At 41.1% G+C, this 21,099-nt stretch overlaps 1 protein-coding gene across 1 annotated transcript in view; it reads right to left on the minus strand.

Moving 5' to 3' along the window:
- Positions 1 to 6,279, minus strand: part of mcamb (melanoma cell adhesion molecule b) — a 46,844-nt gene extending 40,565 nt beyond the window's left edge. Inside the window, exon 1 of the mRNA XM_080889798.1 lies at positions 6,092 to 6,279. Within this exon, the coding sequence (XP_080745924.1) occupies positions 6,092 to 6,155 (64 nt within the window). The 5' untranslated portion in view covers positions 6,156 to 6,279. The remainder of the gene's footprint in view (positions 1 to 6,091) is intronic.
- Positions 6,280 to 21,099: the final 14,820 nt, after the last annotated feature.

Below are 21,099 nucleotides of genomic sequence, written 5' to 3' on the forward strand. Positions count from 1 at the left end.
CAGAAAGTTGTATTGTATCCTGTTCTGATACGCCGAGCCTGAACAAAGCCGAATATCTGCTTCCTTCCCTTCGCTTCTCACAGTAAACACAAGTTAAACCGCTCGCTCTGGAAACAAAAACTGTTGATATTAAGATATCATTCAACAAGGCTGGATTGCAGAACGTTTCTTTGCTGGAGCTACATTATACAAACAATCATTTGCTGCTACTCAGGAGCACACACAAAATGGTCCCGATGACAACAGCACAAAGTCCTGGGAGCTTTCTCCACCAGTAACAGGCCCCCACCCTCACCATCGCTGGTTTGCTATATTGACCCAGGTAATGGTGATAATGGATGTTATTCCCATCAATAGGAAGATCAAACAGTAAAAGGAAACCTTTTGCTTCAACAATTCAGGTTCCCAAGTGCACAGCTTCAACCCATTATATTGCTCAGCGGGGAAATACTGCACCGGATCAACACAGGATCCGTAGAAACACTTGAAAACAAAACATTTCTGACTCTTACACCAAGCACTACATGTTACTACTAACACTGCCTGAAAGCCAAAGTATTACAAGTTTTTGCTCAACAGCTGTGGCCACAAATGGAAACTGCTGTCTGAGTTACTCTACAAGGTAGCGCAAGATTTCTATATATTTTTACTTCTGCGTTTCAAACGAAAGTAAAAAAAAACAGGAACCAAAAAACCCACCGTCGTGGTAAAATGCAGTGAAGCATTAAGAAAAAGTCCTAAAGGTGTGAGATAGACAGTCATGTTTATCAGCTACTGCTTACACCCCAACAAATATCACAGAAGAATCAAAGGTGGATGCTTTTTGTTTCTTGAACTTTGCATAAAAATAACTCAAGGGTTCAGCTAAAGAACAGTAAAGATGAATACACGCCATGATTCAACAACATTAGGTTTATCGGACTCTAACATCGTTGTGGAAGAATTTTTAATCATTCTTCTTTAGTTCATTGAGGTTTTGGGGGCTTTCTTTTATGCACAGCTCCCATCACAGCATTTGGCCATCGCAGCACCTTCAGTCTTTTCTTTTTCAGCCAGAATGTTGTAGATCTTTGTTCTGTTGCATGAACCAATGTCAGCCAAACTTTGGACTCTGATGGACAGATGGTCTTATATTTGACTCTAGAAGACTGTAGTATACAGAGGGATTTATAATCCACTCAATGACTGTAAGGTTGCCAGGTCCTTTGGCTGCTAAACAATTCCAAACCATCACCCCTCCACCACTGTGCTTGACAGTTGGTATGAGTTGTTTGAGCTGATATGCCGTGTCTAGTATTTACAAAACATGGCGCTGTGCATCATGATCAAACTTTGGCCTTGTGTGTCCAAACTGCATTGTTCCAGAAGTCTTGTGGTTCGTTCAGATGCAACTTTTCAGCCATCCTGTCATCTTCTTATTAGAGAGAAGAGACGGTCTTCTAGCAACTCTTCCAAACAAGCCATACTTGTTCAGCCTTTTTCTAACTGTACTGTCATGAACTTCATTTGATCATTTGGCATGCTAACTGAGGCCTTTAGAGTCTAAAATGTAGCTCTTGGGGGTTTGTTGCAATTTCTCTGAGCATTGCATGTTCTGGTCTTTGAAGCAATTCAATTTTATTTTATTTATATAGCACCAAATGACAGTTGTCTCAAGGCGCATTATATTATAAGGTAAAGACCCTTAAAATGATACAAACAAAACCTAGAAAACCCCAACAATGACACGACCCCCTATGAGGGAGCACTTTGGCGACAGTAGGAAGGAAAAACTCCCGTTTAACAGGAAGTAATCCTCAGCAGAATATTCCAGCGGATATTATATATAATGTCTAACTATAAAATCTCCCTGTGCATTAATACTCTGAAAACTAATATTCATTTTAAAGATACTGTTTGCATGATTTCTTTTTCAGGATCTAGATTGTTTTTCACTCTTGCTAACAGCCATAAGCTCAGCAGGATTAATGTTGTTTAATGTTGTTTAATATTGCACTCTCACCGCCCATATCAAGCACCAGCGGTGCATGGCTCCTTTGCTCTGGGGTGTCCTGATAAGCCTGTTGCATAGGAATAGTGCAGCTCAACACTCGAAATAAGACAGCATGTGCTTATGACAAACTTTCTCCAGGCAACAACCCTGATTTTTGGCCATAGTGATTCTTCCATCAGTCGTAATATATATGCCAAAATAAATTTCAAGATTATATGCGACACTGGTGTGCTTGAAATTATCTGGGGTGTTATATATTGCCAATATAGTATGTCAGAACTAAATTACTATAAATTACTAATAATGGCTGAGGAAATTCAGACATTAAACACGAGTCATTCAATGCTCAGTGGGAGCAAGGAACAGAAAACTATCCAGGTCCTCCGAACTGCACCATATGTCACAATACAATGCCTGTCCCTCTGCACAAACTGGCCATATGCACAGAAATGAAGCAATCACGGTCCTCGCAGAGAAGGCTGAATTTACAGACTTCCATTTCCAATGTGCTCCACTCTGCTGATGCTCTGCCAGATTACTGGGCCTCAATTTTCTATGCTGCGGTCAAGTCACAACAAGGGTGTTTATTGTACATGACCGGCTCTCTTCTACTGAAAAGCAGAAGTTGTTTTGAGCGCATGAAACTGAGGCACAGCGTCTCAGCTGCAGCAGAAAAGGATGACCTTTAAATGAGAGAGGTCTTCCTGCTGCATGAACTGGCTTGATTAGGTGATGTCACAGGAAACGAACTCTCTCCTTATCAAGAGTCAAAGATAAAATCCAGCAACAACTGCAACTTTTCTCTGATGTCATTGGATGGAGTTTTAGGACAGGCACTCATTCATCTCCATAAGCATATTCATTCAAACAAGACATTACTGTGTACTCAGCAACTCAAATGCATCAGATTATAACCTCTAAAGTAGGTCCTCTATGATTCAAGTTTAGTTTAGACTTCTTTGTTGAATCTGTGTAGACTATTTAAATCTGTTGCCTGACTGATAACTTCACACATTTCTAAGGCGGTGCAAAGCAAGCTATGGCATAGATTTCAGAGCGTTTCCAGTTACTTCCAAAAGGTGTAGATTTAACACTGAAACACAGATCGACTCTCACGACTGCGTCCTCGTGTAAAACAGGGATTTTCCACTTTCTTTCTTTAAAAAAACAAATCAATAAAAAAAATCTCTGTTTTGAAAAAGATTCACATGAAAAAGTGATATCAAGCTTGATTAAGAGCATGTTAGTGCAACCGGTGGCAATATGAGTTGTTAACCCTAATCATTCAAAAATGTCAGCCAATCAGAACCCTAGAAATATCACAGTCTGACATTAAAAAAAGAAGATAAAGGCGCACATCTTTTAAGTTGCAAGATCATGTCTTTGCTCTTCTCTCCACATGCAGAAACTGAGTTTCTAAAAATCTTTACCCTGGAAGGAGTTTTTTCAAAAGCTCAGTTTTCAGTTCCCTGAAATGCAATTTACACCTGCACAGTTTTTAAAATATTTACACTTAATATTTCATCATTGTTCAACAGAAAATATAAATATGCGAATAACTTAATTAGAAAATTGTTTACATATTGTAGTGATATTTGTACCTCTAGAGGCTAAAAGATAAGCAGATAAACAGAAGAAAAAAACAGAAAACAAAACTCACAGCTAGTTCTTGTTTACTACTTTCAAATCTGTCTTAAAAGCTTCCACAGTTTCTGAAAATCTCTCAGTTTCAAAATTCTGATGCAGCTCCGGCATGTGCGCAAGCAGTTGACTAGCGATTAGCCACATTAGCTGTGCAACATGCTAAAGTAAGCCATTTCATGTTGTTATTGTGAAATTACCATAAAAAAGTCTTTATTTCCTTGGCTACTTGTAGTGTTAATTCTTATTTTTTGAAAGCTAGATTTACAACATTTCTACAGTATCTTCTTACAGTGAATCAGCTCTTTCTGACTTCATATGATCCAGTTCTTTACCATTATTTCAGTCAGTTAGCTAGTCAGTATTATGTGTGTGTCAGTGTTAAGTAAACAATTTGATCATATTATACACTATATGAACAAAAGTACTGGGTGACCTACACATTACACCTGCAGGAGCTGCTCGGCCATGGAAGTCGATGCCATGAAGCTCCCAGCACACACTTTTGTGCTGATGTTATGCTAGCATTCACAACTCTTACACATGACTCGCCCCAACCTTCAGCGACTCTGCTTTGCAACTTTGCATAGTCCGCCACTTCATGGCTGAGTTGCTGTCGTTCCTAAACATTTCCACTTTGCATTAATATCACTTACAGTTGATTGTGGATTATCTAGAAGGAAAAGAATTTCACAAATGGACTTGACAGTGGCATCCTATTACAGCACAACAGTTGAATTCAGTGAGCTCCTCAGAACGACCCATTCTTGCAGAAACATTTGTAACAGCAGACTGCATAGTTAGGCTCTTGATTTTATAGACCTGTGATAATGGGAAAACACCTGAAATCAAAGATTAAGAGGTGTGGCCAAAAGCATATTGTGCATCTCTCGTGCAGTACGTACATAAGTAAATAAAATATGGCCTACACGGCTAGTTTATTAATGCTTGGTCAAAAAGATATCTATGGTCTGCTTTTTTTTTCAATATTTTACGGTATTGTATAAAATAAATCCATGATTGTGATTAATAGTCAGGAATCAACAGTTATTTTTCACCATCCATGTTACTGTCAACAGATATCAGCACAGTTTAATTGTATTGGAGCTGCCAGCACAGGCATGGCTCCTGGAGGTTTGTAAAGTCAGAGAGGTGCAAGTCCAGGAAACAGACTTTGTAAGGGCAGAGAGCTTGAAGCGATCACAAACAATGGGTGTGGTCATTAGGTAAACGGTGTTCAAGGAAAGGTGAAAAGGGGTAGACGAGAGAGCAACACATTCCTAAAGGAGGGAAGTGAGAGGCTTGCAGAGAGGAAGGGTTCAGGGGAAAGCACACTTAGAGCTTTCTTGTACAAACAAACAAGTAAAAAACACAGGAATATCAGAAAGGTCTCTAAAACCTAAACCGTACTGTGGAAAGCCCAGATAGCTGCCCTTTCTCACTTCCAGAGACACCACATACAAATGTACACTTTCATGCTCTCTAAAAATAGCATTCATCAGCACCTCCCTGTGGGTCTCACAACTTTTTACAGTTCTCTCACACAACTGATCCAAAATAAATCCGATTGACAATAAGTACGCAATCCCTTTGACATGCAAATGTCAAATTATAAACCAGTGTGGTGAGAGCTGTATCTCATACTAGGGATATATTTGACTTCTTGTTTCTGTGTGAGAAACAGCCGAGCCATTCACCACTGCCAGGGAGGCACTGGGCCACTCGATCACTGCTGGGAACAGACAAGAGCTGACAGAAAGCAGACAGAGAGCCACCTCACTGCAACTGCACCTCTAAAAATACATGAAGCAAGCAGCATTTCATACTAACCACAGCTTCATGCATGATATAAATCATGATCTCTCATTATAAGAATAGATTTTTATTCACTGTATAGGTGTGACAAGAGTGTCATGTTCATTCACAGCAAGAGCACAAAGTCAGTGTTTGTGCTCACCATTCACCCACATACACATGAATTTAAACATATATTAACAGGAAAATCAGTTCACCTACATATTGCACCATTATAGCCGTGCAGCTGTGCTAAAATGCATTTTCTGTATGGACTTTCAAAAGATGAGGGATGTGAAACTTTTCAACCAGGTTACAACAACTCAAGTGTGTGAAGGACTTATTACTTTTAGCCAAATGTAATGTAAGCAAAAAGAAGGAGGCTGTGCAGCGTCACATCTCTGCAGCTGGAAGAAAAGGCGATATGAGGAGCCCTGCAAGAAAGTAAAGTTTCTGCGCTGCAACTTTTTCAGCTTCCTAAAATCTCTTTGGAAGGTTTCTCTGATGGATTTCCACAGAACACAAATTGCAGTTTAACAGCTGGTGCTTTACTGACAAACATCTTAGTTGAATTCCTTTCTGTCTTACATGAAAAAAAAAAACACATTTGCATGTACGACAAATATCCCATACAGCTGTGATAACTATGCCTTGGTTCCTCACCTCCAAAAGCATGAAAGAGGAGCAGTAGTCCCACGAGCAGAGGGGCAGTGTCCGGTAAAGCCATGACTATCGGTCGGTGCTGCAGATGTCCGCGCTGAGGTGTGTGTGTGTGCGTGTGTGCGTGTGTGTGTGAAAGGAGTCTGACAGGAACTGGTCCTCCTGGAAAACTGTACAGAGTGAAAGAGAGGAGTGGCGGCGCAGCGTGGAGAGGCAAATGATGCAGAAAGGGGCAGAGACACGCTGTAAAGAAAGTCCTTCCGCACAAGTCATCCGAGAGCTGCTCTGAAAGGCATCACGTTTTATTATTTATTGTTTCATTTTCTTTAAATCACTCTGTCTCGGTCATTTCTTTACTCATTTAGTTTGATAAATACACTCGAGATCCGAGCTCCAGCTCCAGTGAGCTGTTGGTTATTTTTTGCAGCGGGCAAATAAAAGGGAGGACCTTCAGAGAGTGGAGCAGCAAGCGGAGGAGGAGGTCTGGAGTTAAATAGTGTGAAGTTATAATTTACAACTATTTTGCCGTTGCCAAGACTCAAATTTGATACATTTCCTCACCAAGCGTGTCATAACTTATGTTTTCTCAATAGGGGACCGTGACTAGTGGAGGATAATTTAGCGTGGAAATTGATGTGAGAAGGTGTGGCAGTTGTCCCGCCGTTTGAATTCAGGTCATGTGGTGCGTTTTTTGGCTTGGTGATCATTTCAGATTGACATCAGGGCTGTTTGCAGTGTTGTGCTGAGATAATAAAGAAGATACTGGTGGAGCTGAGTGTGGAGGCAGGAGCAGAGAGAAGGATGAGGATTTATCTCCATCTTATCTGCAAGTGCAAGCCGAAACTCTTAACACTTTATAAACACTGAGGATAAAGACCGAACTTCTGTGTGCCAGTGCCACACAAGCCCAGCAGTTCTCAGTGTTTAATTCAGAGTCTGGTTAATACCGGAGGTGCCAGCACTATCAGCACACATACAGTATTCACCAGGTGCTTTGGTGAATTGTTCACAAATCCTTTCTCTGTTTTCCAGAAACGTTTTCCAAATGAAAATGCCCCCTTGGAACGAATATCTCCATTTTTAACCTGTGTAGTTATTATAAAATGGCAAAAGTAAACCACATCTTATGATGAAAAAGTTTCTCAGAAGTAATACATTATCTATGAAGCCAGATAACACACACCAATTAGTTAAACTGCAGGAATGTCTTAAAGACATAAAGACCTGGATGGCCGCTAACTTTCTGCTCCTTAATTCAGATAAAACTGAGGTTATTGTACTCGGCCCTGAAAAGCCTAGAAATATGGTATCTAACCAGATTCTTACTCTGGATGGCATTACCTTGGCCTCCAGTAACACTGTGAGGAACCTTGGAGTCATTTTTGACTAGGACATGTCCTTCAACGCACATATTAAACAAATATGTAAGACTGCTTTTCTCCATTTGCGCAACATCTCTAAAGTTAGAAATATCCTGTCCCAGAGTGACGCTGAAAAACTATTTCATTTATTTATTACTTCCAGGCTGGACTACTGTAATTCATTATTATCAGGATGTCCAAAAAACTCACTGAAAAGCCTTCAGCTAATCCAAAATGCTGCAGCAAGAGTCCTGACAGGGACTAGAAAGAGAGAGCAGATTTCTCCTGTTTTGGCTTCCCTTCATTGGCTTCCTGTTAAATCCGGAATTGAATTCAAAATCCTGCTCCTCACATACAAGGTCTTAAATAATCAGGCCCCATCCTATCTTAATGACCTTGTAGTACCATATCACCCTATTAGAGCACTTCGCTCTCGCTCTGCAGGCCTACTTGTTGTTCCTCGAGTATTTAAAAGCAGAATGGGAGGGAGAGCCTTCAGTTTTCAGGCCCCTCTTCTGTGGAACCAGCTTCCAGTTTGGATTCGGGAGACAGACACTATCTCTACTTTTAAGATTAGGCTTAAAACTTTCCTTTTTGCTAAAGCATATAGTTAGGGCTGGACCAGTTGACCCTGAATCCTCCCTTAGTTATGCTGCAAAACACATAGGCTGCCGGGGAACTCCCATGATGCATTGCGTTTTTCCTTTTCAGTCCCCTTTTTTGTCACTCACTATGTGTTAATAGACCTCTCTGCATTAAATCATATCTGTTATTAACCTCTGTCTCTCTTCCACAGCATGTCTTTATCCTGTTTTCCTTCTCTCACCCCAACCGGTGGCAGCAGATGGCCCCGCCCCTCCCTGAGCCTGGTTCTGCCGGAGGTTTCTTCCTCTTAAAAGGGAGTTTTTCCTTCCCACTGTTGCCAAAGTGCTTGCTCATAGGGGGTCATATGATTGTTGGGTTTTTCTCTATATGTATTATTGTAGGGTCTACCTTACAATATAAAGCGCCTTGAGGCGACTGCTGTTATGATTTGGTGCTGTATAAATGAAATTTAATTGAATATTGAACTTGAATTAAAGATGAGCAGAGATTCATCAACATACATAAAACCCCAGAGTCTATAAATTGTTTAAAAAAAAAACACCCAAAAACAAAGGAATAATATTCTTCAACCTAAAATCAGCTACAGCGCATGTTATCATTAAAAGATTGTGTGCCATTTACAAGACCAAAAATCAATTCTGGATGCCCGTGATCTTCAGGTTCTCAGATGGTACTGCATTAAAAACAGACAAGTTCGAAATAACCGCGCAGTCACTTCCAGACATTATTGTCTGTAAGCACAGTTCACCGTGGCATCCGCAAATGCAGGTTAAATCTCCATCATGCAAACAAGAAACAGCGTGTGAACGTGATCCTAAACGTGATCCTAAACATTTAGAATGGACTGAGAGAAAGTGGAAAGCTGTTCTGTGGTCAGAAGAATTGAAATTTGAAATTCCTTTTTGGAAGTCTTGGACGCCACATCCTCTGGACCAAAACTGAGAGGGGCAAACTGGCTCAGCACTCAGTTCAGTGGCCTGCACTTCTTATGGTATGTGGGTGCATCAGTGCCTCTGGAACTGGGAGCTTGGAAAGGCACCATCAGTGCTCAAGAGAGGAGTGGCGGCACATAAAGTTCAACATATTCTTCTTTTTCTTCTTCTTCTTCTTCTTCTTCTTCTTCTTCTTCTTCTTCTTCTTCTTCTTCTTTTTTCAGTCCAGACTTTTCACCAACTGAAAACGTTTGGATCATTTGGGCAAGGAAGATGCAGGACTGCTGAGTAGCTGGAATCCTGTGTCAGACAAAAACGGGACAATATTTCTCTCCCAAAAGTCCTGCAGCTGCTCTCCTCAGTTCCCAGATGTTTACAGGCTGTTGTTCAAATAAGAAATTGATATGTTTCCTATGTTCTAATGTGTTTATGAGATTTACAAATCATTGCTTTCTGTTTTTATTTACATTTGGCACGGTGCTCCCATGTTTTTAAAATTATATAAATGCTAGTGTTAGTGCTCATGCCATCTTCTTTTGTTCAGCCCCTGAAATTAAAGCTAAAGCTTTGTGCTTTTGGCCCATATTCATCACACACCCGTAACTTGAAATAGTTTTGGCACACAGCTAAAATAACAAAAATTGCACATGCTTCCAAAAATACACATCACAGCTGTACGAGCTCCTCTTGTGCATCCTCAATCCTGAGCTTAATATGGACACAAGAATGAAGATGAATCAGAGTGATTCCCAAAAACACGTAAAAAGTGTCTGCCAGAAGACATCACGGCCGTGATGCTGATTATGTATCATGGAAACGATACGAGGTGAAATATTTGGACTGTATGCAGGCATTTCAGTGTCATGATTTTGGTATTTGGAGCATTCGCCAAACTGACCACAGTCAAAAAAAGGTTCTCAGAGTAACCGAGGGCAGCAGTGAACTAACAACTGGCAAGTTATCATGAGGCTTTGGCCTGATTAAAATGATACAAGATAGTTTAGGAATTTAGCCCAACCAGATTGTCCCAGACGTAAGCGTTGGACGGCTCATGTGTGTAAAAACTTTGACTTCTGAGTGGGTTTCGGGTCATTTTTGAGGCATTTCAGTGACTCTTGTTATGCTACAGCATCTGTTTTCAAAAAGTAGAGGAACATTTTTGTTCAGGATTGAATAAATGTGGTTATTTAAGTAGTTGGAAGTTGAAAGTTTCCATTATTGTGGTTTTCAAATTACTTCACATAGCTTAGCCATTTCAGGACTACAGTGTCTGAATGTTTATTGGTCAACATCCAGTTTGTACAAATTCAGCTCTAATAATGCTGAAACAACAGTAGCTGATGTTTTTATTCCATCCATCCATTTTCCTTACCACATTTCAAATTTAAGAACTCAGGGGGGTTGAACTGGTTCCAAGTATACCCTGCACGTATCGCCAGTTACACCAGCCACTCACATCCACACTAAAGGCCCATACAGAAACATAAATTAACCTAACATCCTGGTCTTTGGACTGTGGGAGGTCTGAGGCGAAAACAAAAACAGCATGAAGTTGCTGTAACTGTTGTGATTTGGTCTCGGATCATGGCTGAACACATTCTGCAGTCCGCTCGATCCGTGCTGGAAAATTTCAAACATCTCAAATCTCCAGTTCGACGGAGACCTAATCTTTGAACGTCACATCATGAACTAAACACATGTCACGTTTTCTTTTATTATTTTGGAAATATTTTACAAATACGCTCTAGTTTAACGTTTAAAGACACTGCAACTTCTTTGTGCTTGCCTTCACAAAAACTCTTAAGCGACTGCAGACTGTAGAGATGTGAGCTGCCAGGCTTTTAGCTGGACTAACGAGGCAGGATCACATCACTCTCGTTTTGGCATTTGTACCCCGGGATTTTTTTTTGAATTGATTTTAAGCTTTTATTGATTTCTTTTAATGGCTCTGCTCTCAGCTACATCTCTGAACTCTTAGCACCATATGCACCTTATGCACCAGTATGTGCCTCGAGGTCTTTTCTCTGTTACAGGTGCCTGGATGAAACTAATACAGAACAGACAGGACATGAGGCTGTTGGAAGAACCTGCTGGACTAAAGTCAGGCTTGCGGAGTCGGCCACTTCCAAGTCAGGTCTTACAACCTACGTTCAGGTGAAGGATTTTCATGATGTTATACGAGTTTTTAATGGGGTTTGACCTGTCACTTTTACTACTAGTGCCTTATTACTTTGATATCACACAGTATTAAAATTACAAGGCTGTGCCAAGTTATGAACCCTAACAGAACAATGGACAATGTAAACAGACAGAAAACAAAGAACACAAAATATGTCCTTAAGTGTTTAAGGCCCCCCCAAAATGATAGAAAACTAATTGTCTTCGCCCTCCAGAGCAGCCAAAATAAAAATATTGTTCCAGTTAATCCTGGTGTTTGATATGGAAGTGAACACCTGATTAACAGATCACTGTTTGTTTCAGCACTTTCCAAGACTGGCGTTTAATTTTAGTATTATTTGATCCCGTGTGAACTATCACGGTCCTTGCAGCTGGAGACCGATCAAAGGATGGTGCGACACGTCGTGCACACTGATCTCTGTAACCTTTGCTGCTGGAAAATACCAATACCACCGTGTCTGCCAGCTGTTACTTCTGCCAAGCAGTTTCCCTCTGACTGCAGATCAGAGCCACCTCGAAAAAGCTCCTGACACACTGCAGCACACTGAGAATCCTCCCATTCCCAGAAGGATGGTGCAGTCGCACCAAACCACATTATTGTTGTTTGATATGACCTGAAAAGAGGAAATGAAGCCATTGTCCAGCACAAAACTGACTTTAAGTGATTTATTGAATTCTGGTTGGACCGGAACATTTTGTCAAGGTTGTGTTCATGGCCTCACAAAATTGGGATTTGTTTTCCTGTGTTCTCGGCCATGTCTGCGATCTATTTCGAGCTGCCTTCGTGTTTTATTTGTTTTTATTTGGTGGCATCTAAATAAAGAGGTCGTGAGAGAGCTTAGGGTAACTTTGCCTCAATGAAAAAATTCTCAGATAAGGTTTTCGGGAACAATTGACCTCAGAAAAGTCCCTTCCACTGCAGTTTTTCACATTTTGTGAAGACTGCGTTCTGCGTCTTTAACACTTTAAGGTAAAGCACATCACAGATTAAAGATTTTTACGTCACAGTTCAACATCTCTCGCTCTCCGTGTAAGATCCTAATGTTGTGTCAGCTTCGTCTTGTGTTGTGAGAAGCTCAGCACAACATCCTGTCAGACGTGTCTTATTGCCACCACAGAGCAGGAAACAATTGTAATTGTTTGACCAACTATATATGCTTTATAGCATGTTTCTTAATATTTTTTCTGCAACATAAGGATTTTATCAGAGTGTCAAATCTGCTATTATCTACTCAAAGCGATTCTTAAAAAGTAATTGCCAGCCAGGGTTCAGGGTTATACATTAATGTAAAGGAGGATGCAAACTGCAGTGTTGATGCTTTCATTTCCTTTAGAGTGAGGCACAATCCTTGTGGTTTGCACTGATAACGGAGAACTAACTGTTCTCAAAGCAGCTATATTGTTTTTCCAGTCAAGGTCATTAAGACTGAATCTTTAAGGCTGCCAACATGGGTGTGCCACAAAGAGTGTGAGTACAGTATAAGAGATAAACATAGAAACATTGGGAAAACCCTTTTTTCCAACAACCTCTTAAAATTCCTTGTGGACAAATTTCAAGAATGTCCCCTCTTCACCCTTTATTTAATACATCCTGGACAGGGCGTTTGGGAATATCAGGGGGCCACTGGGTTTGGGAATGAGGCAAACAGAAGGAGAAAAAAAAAAGCACACCCCTTCCCCCACACATTTCTCAGCACTGAAAAGCCCCGAAAGAGTTTATAAGGTCATTTTTCAGAGTTGCTGGCAGGGGAAAAACCTCCAGCTAGTAACTGTTAGATGATGCTAATTAACCGTTAACACATCTCCAGTTGATTTTTGTGTTAATAAATACGTAAAATTGACAGACGGCGTGTGTTATCGTGTGATTTGTGAGTAATGATTTACAAAGCGGCCATCTGGTGCCCTTTATTTCTAAAAAAATAATTAACCCTCTGTGGTCTTGTTAAAAATGTTTTAAATGCTCAACACAGAAAGTCATAGAGCTGTTTTTATTTTTTTTTTTAAGATAAAGGGAGACAGAGAGAGTTCGTGTGAAAACAGTGTTAAATGGTTAATATATCAGACAAGCTAAATGGTGAATTACAGTATAATAATGTGACACAGAAACAACACAGAGCTGAGGTTTATGGCAGAATTTTGCAGCAACAAAGATTTTGAGAAAATTATTTTAAGACCTGGGAAAAGATTTAAAAACTTCATGGGACATATTGGGAAGTATTTTAAGTGTTTCTTTTAATTGTCTTTGTGCAAGTTTTATGCCCTGGGCATCACTAAAGTTTATTTAGTTCATGCTTGAAAAAATAGCCCAAATAAGTGCTCAGATGCCTGCCAAGTGGCAAGACTTGAACAATGACTTTGGCGTAACCTCCACAGAAGAAAAGCTTGCCTGGTTTTTACTGTCTTGTGTTTGTTTAAATGTTAAAATGTATAAATCTGTGGTCTTTAGAGATGCTGGCAGGTGAAGTTTGGTCTTGGTAACCTGGCTGTTTTCATATACTAAGGGTGAGTTTAAGGTGACCAGCAACTACCGAGTTCTTTTAGGGTGGAATATTTTCTTACATGTTACTCAGAGCATCTGCTTTGCACCTGCACGTACAGAGAAAGAAAGCTGTGTTATTCAAAAATTAAAAAACAGAATAAAACGTATTTACAAAAATGTCAAAACTACTTCTCCTTCGTAGACATATAAGATGCTTTATCGCTTTATCTTTAAAAGGTAGAAGCAGTTGATCCCCAACTTTATCTAATGCTTAATTCTACCCTTGATCCTGGCTTGTGAAGACTCCCTGTTCTCACGCACTGACTTGAGCGTGCCCTTACCATGCACCCCTGTGGGCCATTCCTCAGTGATGGATGATCACTTTTGTACAGAGAGATGTGCTGCTGGGCTAAGACGACCACAGAGGAAGGAAAGAGAGGAAAAAGAGTCACTCTTTCCGAAGGCCACACTCAAGAGCAAGTTGTTTTGGGGGTTGTCTGCCCAACATGAGAGACAACTATTGTCAGTTACTCCAGTGGACGGGAAGGGGGGCTTTTCGGCAGCGGCTGGTATGGCGAGGGGGCTTGGGGAAGGAGTGGGAGAGCAATCTGAATTTCTTCTAAACACCGTCACAACAACAGGGATTGTGACAAAGAGCCACTTTCATAACCACACGGGCCAAGAACTGAGCATTGCTTCACCATGGTGATTATATGTAATGGTGGCATTAATCATAATGAATCCACCCACCGCTGACATGTTTCTTCAGTGTTCAGGCCTGGTGTTTCACATCTTCTGATTCGAAGCGAAGGCACATAAATTCAGTTTGTTGCTTCATAGAGTAATTTGAAATGAAAATGAGGATAAAAGAAGCATCTTACACACTAATCAAAAGATTCAATAGTGTAGTGTTTTACACATTTGCTTAACAAGGTCTACCAAAATCTACCAAAATCAAACATGCAGAGCTACCGGCTGTGGTGACCACAGCTCTGTCAGGGTACAGCTGACAATAGTCTTTCACTAATACTAAACAGCTGATTCACTGCGTAAAGAGAAACAAGCCTATGGACACCCTTTTCATCGTTTCTGTTCTTCTTTGTGTAGTAATCCCATAAAACTGTGATGTAATGCTGGATGCAGCTTTAATCACAAAGAAGATCCCATCACAGAGGTGCACCTTTTAATCACATTTCAGTTACTCAGAAGAAAAAACTCCACACATTGGTTATTTACAGCTTTGGAGAATCCACTGAGTTCTTTGCTCTTCTTTGTTTCTGCTGATGTCAGTCACTTTTCCGTCAGTGCAGAATGTAGTATTTTCCAGTTGAGGTTTAATTTTGGGGCATGTGGTACCCCTCATCTGTCTTAATGTCAGTTAACACCTAATCTGTCCTTTGCTCTGACACAGAAACCTCTCACAGTCGGAGAGCGTTTTTGTGAAGCAGCTACGTTTCGTACATTTTGTACTGCGAGCTTTTTCCTATCAGATCTGGCTGTGTAAGTTGAATGGACTGAAACACTGAAACATTTCAAAAATCTTTTAATCAATTCCTGATACCTACACAGAGAAAGAGTCAGATTAAACAGGATTTCTGTTCTTAGTTGCAGAGGTGTTTAAAAGTATTAGACCATCTGGGTGAGGTAGGAGTGATTTAAAAAAAACGTATTTGATGCTTGACTCGGTGATTAAAGTGATGACTAATAAAAAGTTTTTTTTTTTAAAGACTAGCTGTATGATTTCACGCAGGATCTTAGTGAGTGATGAGTCATGAAGAAGGAAGCTGCTACTGCTGCCTACAAACTGATGGACATCCTGCAGATGTGCAGAAGAGACCCTGAAAAGACGTGACTGAAAGACCATCTGCGTCACGCTGAAGGACCTCTTGGTCATCCCAGTCACGTCTCTGTGAGTCACATAAGAAACATTCCTGCCATCTCTTTTGTCTCACCTTCTTTTGCAGTTTTCCCTCACTGCCTCTTTCGCCCATTGAATGAGCTGCAGAGGCAGCAGGCCTGAGGCAGAGGGTTACAGAGGAATGTGGGGTCCTGCTTTGGGTCTTGACCAGTCTGCACTCCAGTGATTTCTACTGTTTGGAGTTTGTGTTTTCCCAGAGAAGTCTTAAATCCACCGCCTACCCCCTGTGCTCTGTGTAAAACACACACATACACACAAACAGATGTAATCTAAATGTAAATTGATGTGAGTGTAGTGCACTGGCCAGCTGCCAAAGACATCAGTGAATCTCAAAATAAACCACAGAATCTGGGAACATAAAAGTTGAAGTCAAAGCTACAACAGCACATTTCAAAACTGTGGAGAAAGTGATGTAGTTTGCCTCCTAAAATGAACCTCAGTGGATCAGGTCTGTAAAATGCAGAAATCTGAACTTTGGAAATCAATTTAAATCTCATAGTTTAAAACTAAGCACAGGAATCTGAATGAATTGCACAAGGCTATATTTACACCCCAGTATCGTTTTTTTTTGTTTTGTTTTTTTAAACCCCAGATGCTCTCCACACAGCTGTTGAAGCATCAGGGAGCAGGATAGCAAAAAGTACCTTAGGGTGGTCGGCTGCTCAACACCAGAGAAAGCTTGTGGTGGACTTCAGGAGGTCCAGGATTAACGCTACTACTCTGTCCATTAGGGGAGATGTGTGGCGATGGTACAGCAGTGAAAATACCTGAGAGTTCACTTGGATGAATCACTACGCAGGAGCAGAAAAAAGGCAGCTTCTGTTGATGTTTTACGACAGTGTGGTCACCAGAGTGATTATGCTGCGGTCTGCTGGGGTAAACTATGTGAACAAGTGTTACAAATTAGTCCATTGTTGGTATAATTAAAAGGATTCTATTTCTCATTCATTCGCATACTAGATGATTCTGCAGTCATAACTTCCATTCAGCAAGTAGCATCTCATCTATTTGATGTAGGTGGGAGGCAGACAGAGGTTGGATTGATGGTTAGCAAACTGCACATCATCCACACATGACTTTTTGTAATTTCACTAAACAAAGAAAAGCTAAACACTTTGGAAGGCATGCTCAAAGCTGGGTGCTAGGTTCTGTTATGCCTTTGACAAACATTGAAATGGTAAATGGTAAATGGCCTGTATTTGTATAGCGCTTTTCTAGTCCCTAAGGACCCCAAAGCGCTTTACACAACCTGTCATCCACCCATTCACACACACATTCACACACTGGTGATGGCAAGCTACAATGTAGCCACAGCCACCCTGGGGCGCACTGACAGAGGCGAGGCTGCCAGACACTGGCGCCACCGGGCCCTCTGACCACCACCAGTAGGCAACGGGTGAAGTGTCTTGCCCAAGGACACAACGACCAAGACTGTCCAAGCCGGGGCTCGAACCGGCAACCTTCCGATTACAAGGCGAACTCCCAACTCTTGAGCCACGATCGCCCGCTATGTACTTTGATGTACTTTGTTTGAAAAAATACAACCATTATCATCATTAATGCTGGGCTGGACCACCTTTTGTTTTGCCTCCAGAACTGCTTTAAGTCTATGTGGCATAGATTCAACGAGTTGCTGGAAACATTGCTCTGAGATTTTGGTCCATATTGACATCGTAGCATCACACAGTTGCTCTACATCCATGATAAGGCTCTCTTACTGCAACACATCCCATATCTGCTATATTGGATTGAGATCTGGTGACAAAAAAGGACTTTTAAGCACAGTTAACTCTTTGTCATGTTCAAGAAACCAGTTTGAGATGAGTTCAACTTTTGTGACAAGGTGCGTTATCCTGCTGAAAACAGCCATCAGAAGATGCTAGAGTGTGGTGATAACGGGATGAACATGGTCAGCTGTCATGTTTTGCAACTTACTTGGTTGGACTCAAGAGCAGGACTCAGGCAAGACAGTGAGATGTAGAATACGCTTTAGAATAGAATAGAATAGAATAGAATGTCTTTGTTGTCACTATACAGATGTACAATGACACACGGAGCATCTCCTACTCAGTGCAAACATGTGGGGGAGGGGGCAGAGGTGCAGAGAGCCTTAGATCCGCGGGTTACTGAGGTGAGGGTGGGAGGCAGGAGGAGCAGGAGTGGTGATCCAGTGGTTGAGTTTGATCTGTAGTAATAGCAGGTGTTCCTGAAAAGGTGAATGTCAGGGAGTGATCCGGGGTTGGCTAAGTCACTAGAGAAAGGTGGAGAAACAGAATTACACACTTGACTTGGTATCACCAACAACTAGCCTGTTTACCGCTCTAAGAGAGTGATAATCTGGTGGAGTCTGGATGGCTGCACTGGTCCTTAAGTATTGCCGTTGACTGGTGATGAGTAGCCTCCGCCCAGGTAAGGCAGACACGACGGCTGCCTTTCACCCACAGATCAAGGCTTCTTATGACAGTCTGCAACTATACTCTTCCCCGATCTGTTAGTTGTTTTAAACTTTAGCAAGTCGTCTTCCCCTTGTCTACATGTCTGTCCATTCTGTAACAGTTCATTGATGGGTTCATTTGTTTTCAGCTATGGCAGTGACAACCACTCTCACACAGCACACATTTTGTTCAGATTTTCTGAATAAAGCAAAACAGTTTAGTATCTAATAAAGCACACCACTCACCTCCAGTAACAGGAGAGAAAGGTTTGTCCTTTTCCCTTGTCTCCTGACCTCCTTGCTCACAGGAGATCGTCTGAATTGTTGGAGTTTTCTCTTTACTTTCCCTTACAATATAAAACACCTTGAGACAACTGTTGTTCTGCTATCATGTGACTGGCTGATTGGATATTTGCATTAACAAGCTGTTGAACAGGCGTACCTAAAGAAGTGGCTGGCAGTTGTATACATATTTTTTACAGGAGATTCAGAGGTAGGCCGTTCCTCCATTGATTACTTATGTCCTGTCCAACTTTCCCTTCAACTATATACTTTTGTTATGTACCAGTACATGACAAATTAAGACAAATTAGAGCTCTCCTGTCTGTGATACGGTTATATTTATGAAGTCAGCTGGGGGGCGTGGTTCGTGGTGTGGCAGCGGGAGACGCTGACACATCTGAGCTGCATTAGCTCATCATGCCTCCCCTGCTTGTAAGAGTGAACTGGGTCCTGAATGGCGTTGTTGTTGGCGGTGGTGTGTGTTCGGCTGGCAGCTGGAAAGCTGCAGCCGTGAGTGTAAGGAACAAGCAACTATAAATAAAGATGATGAAAAGCGTTGAAGTGTGGTTGAGTCCATTCTTACTGCCACATCAGTATTTTCACTGATTTCTCATTTGTTTTGGCAGTGTAGAATTAACATGATATTCATGATAGTTCACATAGATCTGTGAATAGATGCGTATAGTATCCATATCACCCACACAATGGAGTTAAAGGTTATTCTGTGGGAGTTTCTTTAATGGGTGGAAATGTCCCAGCAGGTGCGAAGCTCCAGATTGGATATCTGTGGATCCTCAAATGTTTGTCTTAGTGTCTCCAGTTCATCCTGTGCAAGCCCCACCCCCATGTCCCTGCATGACCTTTTTATGTCCTTTTTGACATTGTATGTTCATTTTAGCTAAACAGTTCTGAGGAGGCAGCTTACAGCTCTGAGTTGAAGACAAATGGTAGCAAGTGGAGGTTTTTTTCATATAAAAAAGTGGAATCTACAGTGTCTGTTGACTGATGAGAGAAAATGAAGCAACTCTATGTAGTGCACATTAAGAAAACTTATAGAAATTCTACATACGATTCCATATGAAAGCCACCCTTTGTTTCATCTCGTCTTTTAGAGGGGAAGGATTTGGTTGACCAGTCAACAAACAAAGGAAACTGACTAAGGGTCTGCTTTCGGACCAGAGGGAAGGTTAGCTACCATAAAAGGAGTAGGTCTAGAAGCTCTCCGCCAGAGACAAAGTAGTGCACAAGACCTTTTATAGCTTCTTGCACTGCCCCGTGTATCTCTGCTGCATCATTAAATGCTTAAACAAATGCTGTTTGTCAGGCATCCAAAGGCTCAAAGCAGGATTTCCCATGATCGTATCAGATAGAGTTTCCCTTTGCGAGGAACAAAGTCCAGCGCTGAATGGCTCAGATGGAGAGGATGAGGCAAAAGGCAAGGAAGGAAACTGTTTTGATATTGTTCAGGACCGCAATTCTTTTTTTGTTTCATTGTCACTGAAGTAGCTGATGTAATGGGAGGATATATCTGTTAATGTAAATGGAATGGCTTGAGGAAAATGTAAGATATGGTGATGAAAGGTCAGAGTACTGAAGAGTGGATTTCCCAGGCAGCTGTAACTGGAACTGACTTTCTTAATCCTTAAATCATTTCCTGACCACAACCCACACCTTCAATGTAAAGTGTGATGCAAAATACTGTAAGGACTTATTTTTGTCCCAAGAAAAGGAAACAGATCTCCACTGCATGACTGTGAATGTTTGTCCCTACAACATTAGAGATACACATATAAAAAAAATGTTTTAAAATATCTGGAACCCCAAAAAACTGAACAAAACAAATTCAAAAATACTTTCAAAAAAACTCTTCTCCTATGTGGCTAGTGTTATCATCAACATGTTCCAATCCCTGCGGCGTCAATTAGTTATGCTTTGTCAAAGCTGCTGGCGTGGCTAATTTAATTAAACACAGGGTTTCATTTGGCCTGTGTGCTGTGACGCACTGCATCATGATATAAGTGAGAGTGATCATCATCTCAGTGCATCATTTGTAAGTAGCAGGGTTGCTGTGCTAACAGGCCTGTCCACGATCTTTTCCATATCTCAACCAAGTTGTTTCAAGGGCTCAAAGGCTGCCAGCAAGTGGAAGTGAAAAACACTCCGGATGGGATTATTGGAATTGATACTTGAGTTTTTGAGACTTCTACATCATCAGTGTGAATATTTGATATAGCAAATAGGATGCAAATTAAAGCTCGTATATACTAATTAACAATTACTCTTTTTTTTTTTAAAAAAAAGAAAAAAAAGAAAAGCATTTTTCATGTTAAATAAACATTGTTCATGTTTCAGCTGCTTCCTTATGGGTTGCCATAGTGGATCATCTGCCTCCATCTCACAATATCCCTCTCATTCTCCTCCGTCACACCAACCTCTGCCTGTCGTCTTTCACTACTTCCATGAATCTCCATATTCAAAACCCTGTCTAATATATCTATTATCCCTTCTTTGCACATAGCCAAACCATCTCAGCCTTGCCTTTCCAACTCCAGCTCCACCTGAGCTGTCTCTCTGATGTACTCATTTCTAATCCCGTCTATTCTGGTCACTCCCATTCAAAAATCTTAGCATCTTCAGCTCAGTATCGTGTCTCTTTGTTAGTGCCACCATCTCCAAACCATACATCGTAGCAGATCTCACTACCATCTTGTAAACCATCCCTTTCAGTCTTACAGTTATCCTTCTGTCACTCCTCTCCACCAATTCCACTCTGTCTGCACCCTCTCTTCTTCACCTCTCCTGCGTGTTGCCTGTCGCTTTA

This window comes from Rhamphochromis sp. 'chilingali', assembly GCF_963969265.1.
Source record: "Rhamphochromis sp. 'chilingali' genome assembly, chromosome: 8".
In the NCBI taxonomy this organism is placed as follows: Eukaryota; Metazoa; Chordata; class Actinopteri; order Cichliformes; family Cichlidae; genus Rhamphochromis; species Rhamphochromis sp. 'chilingali'.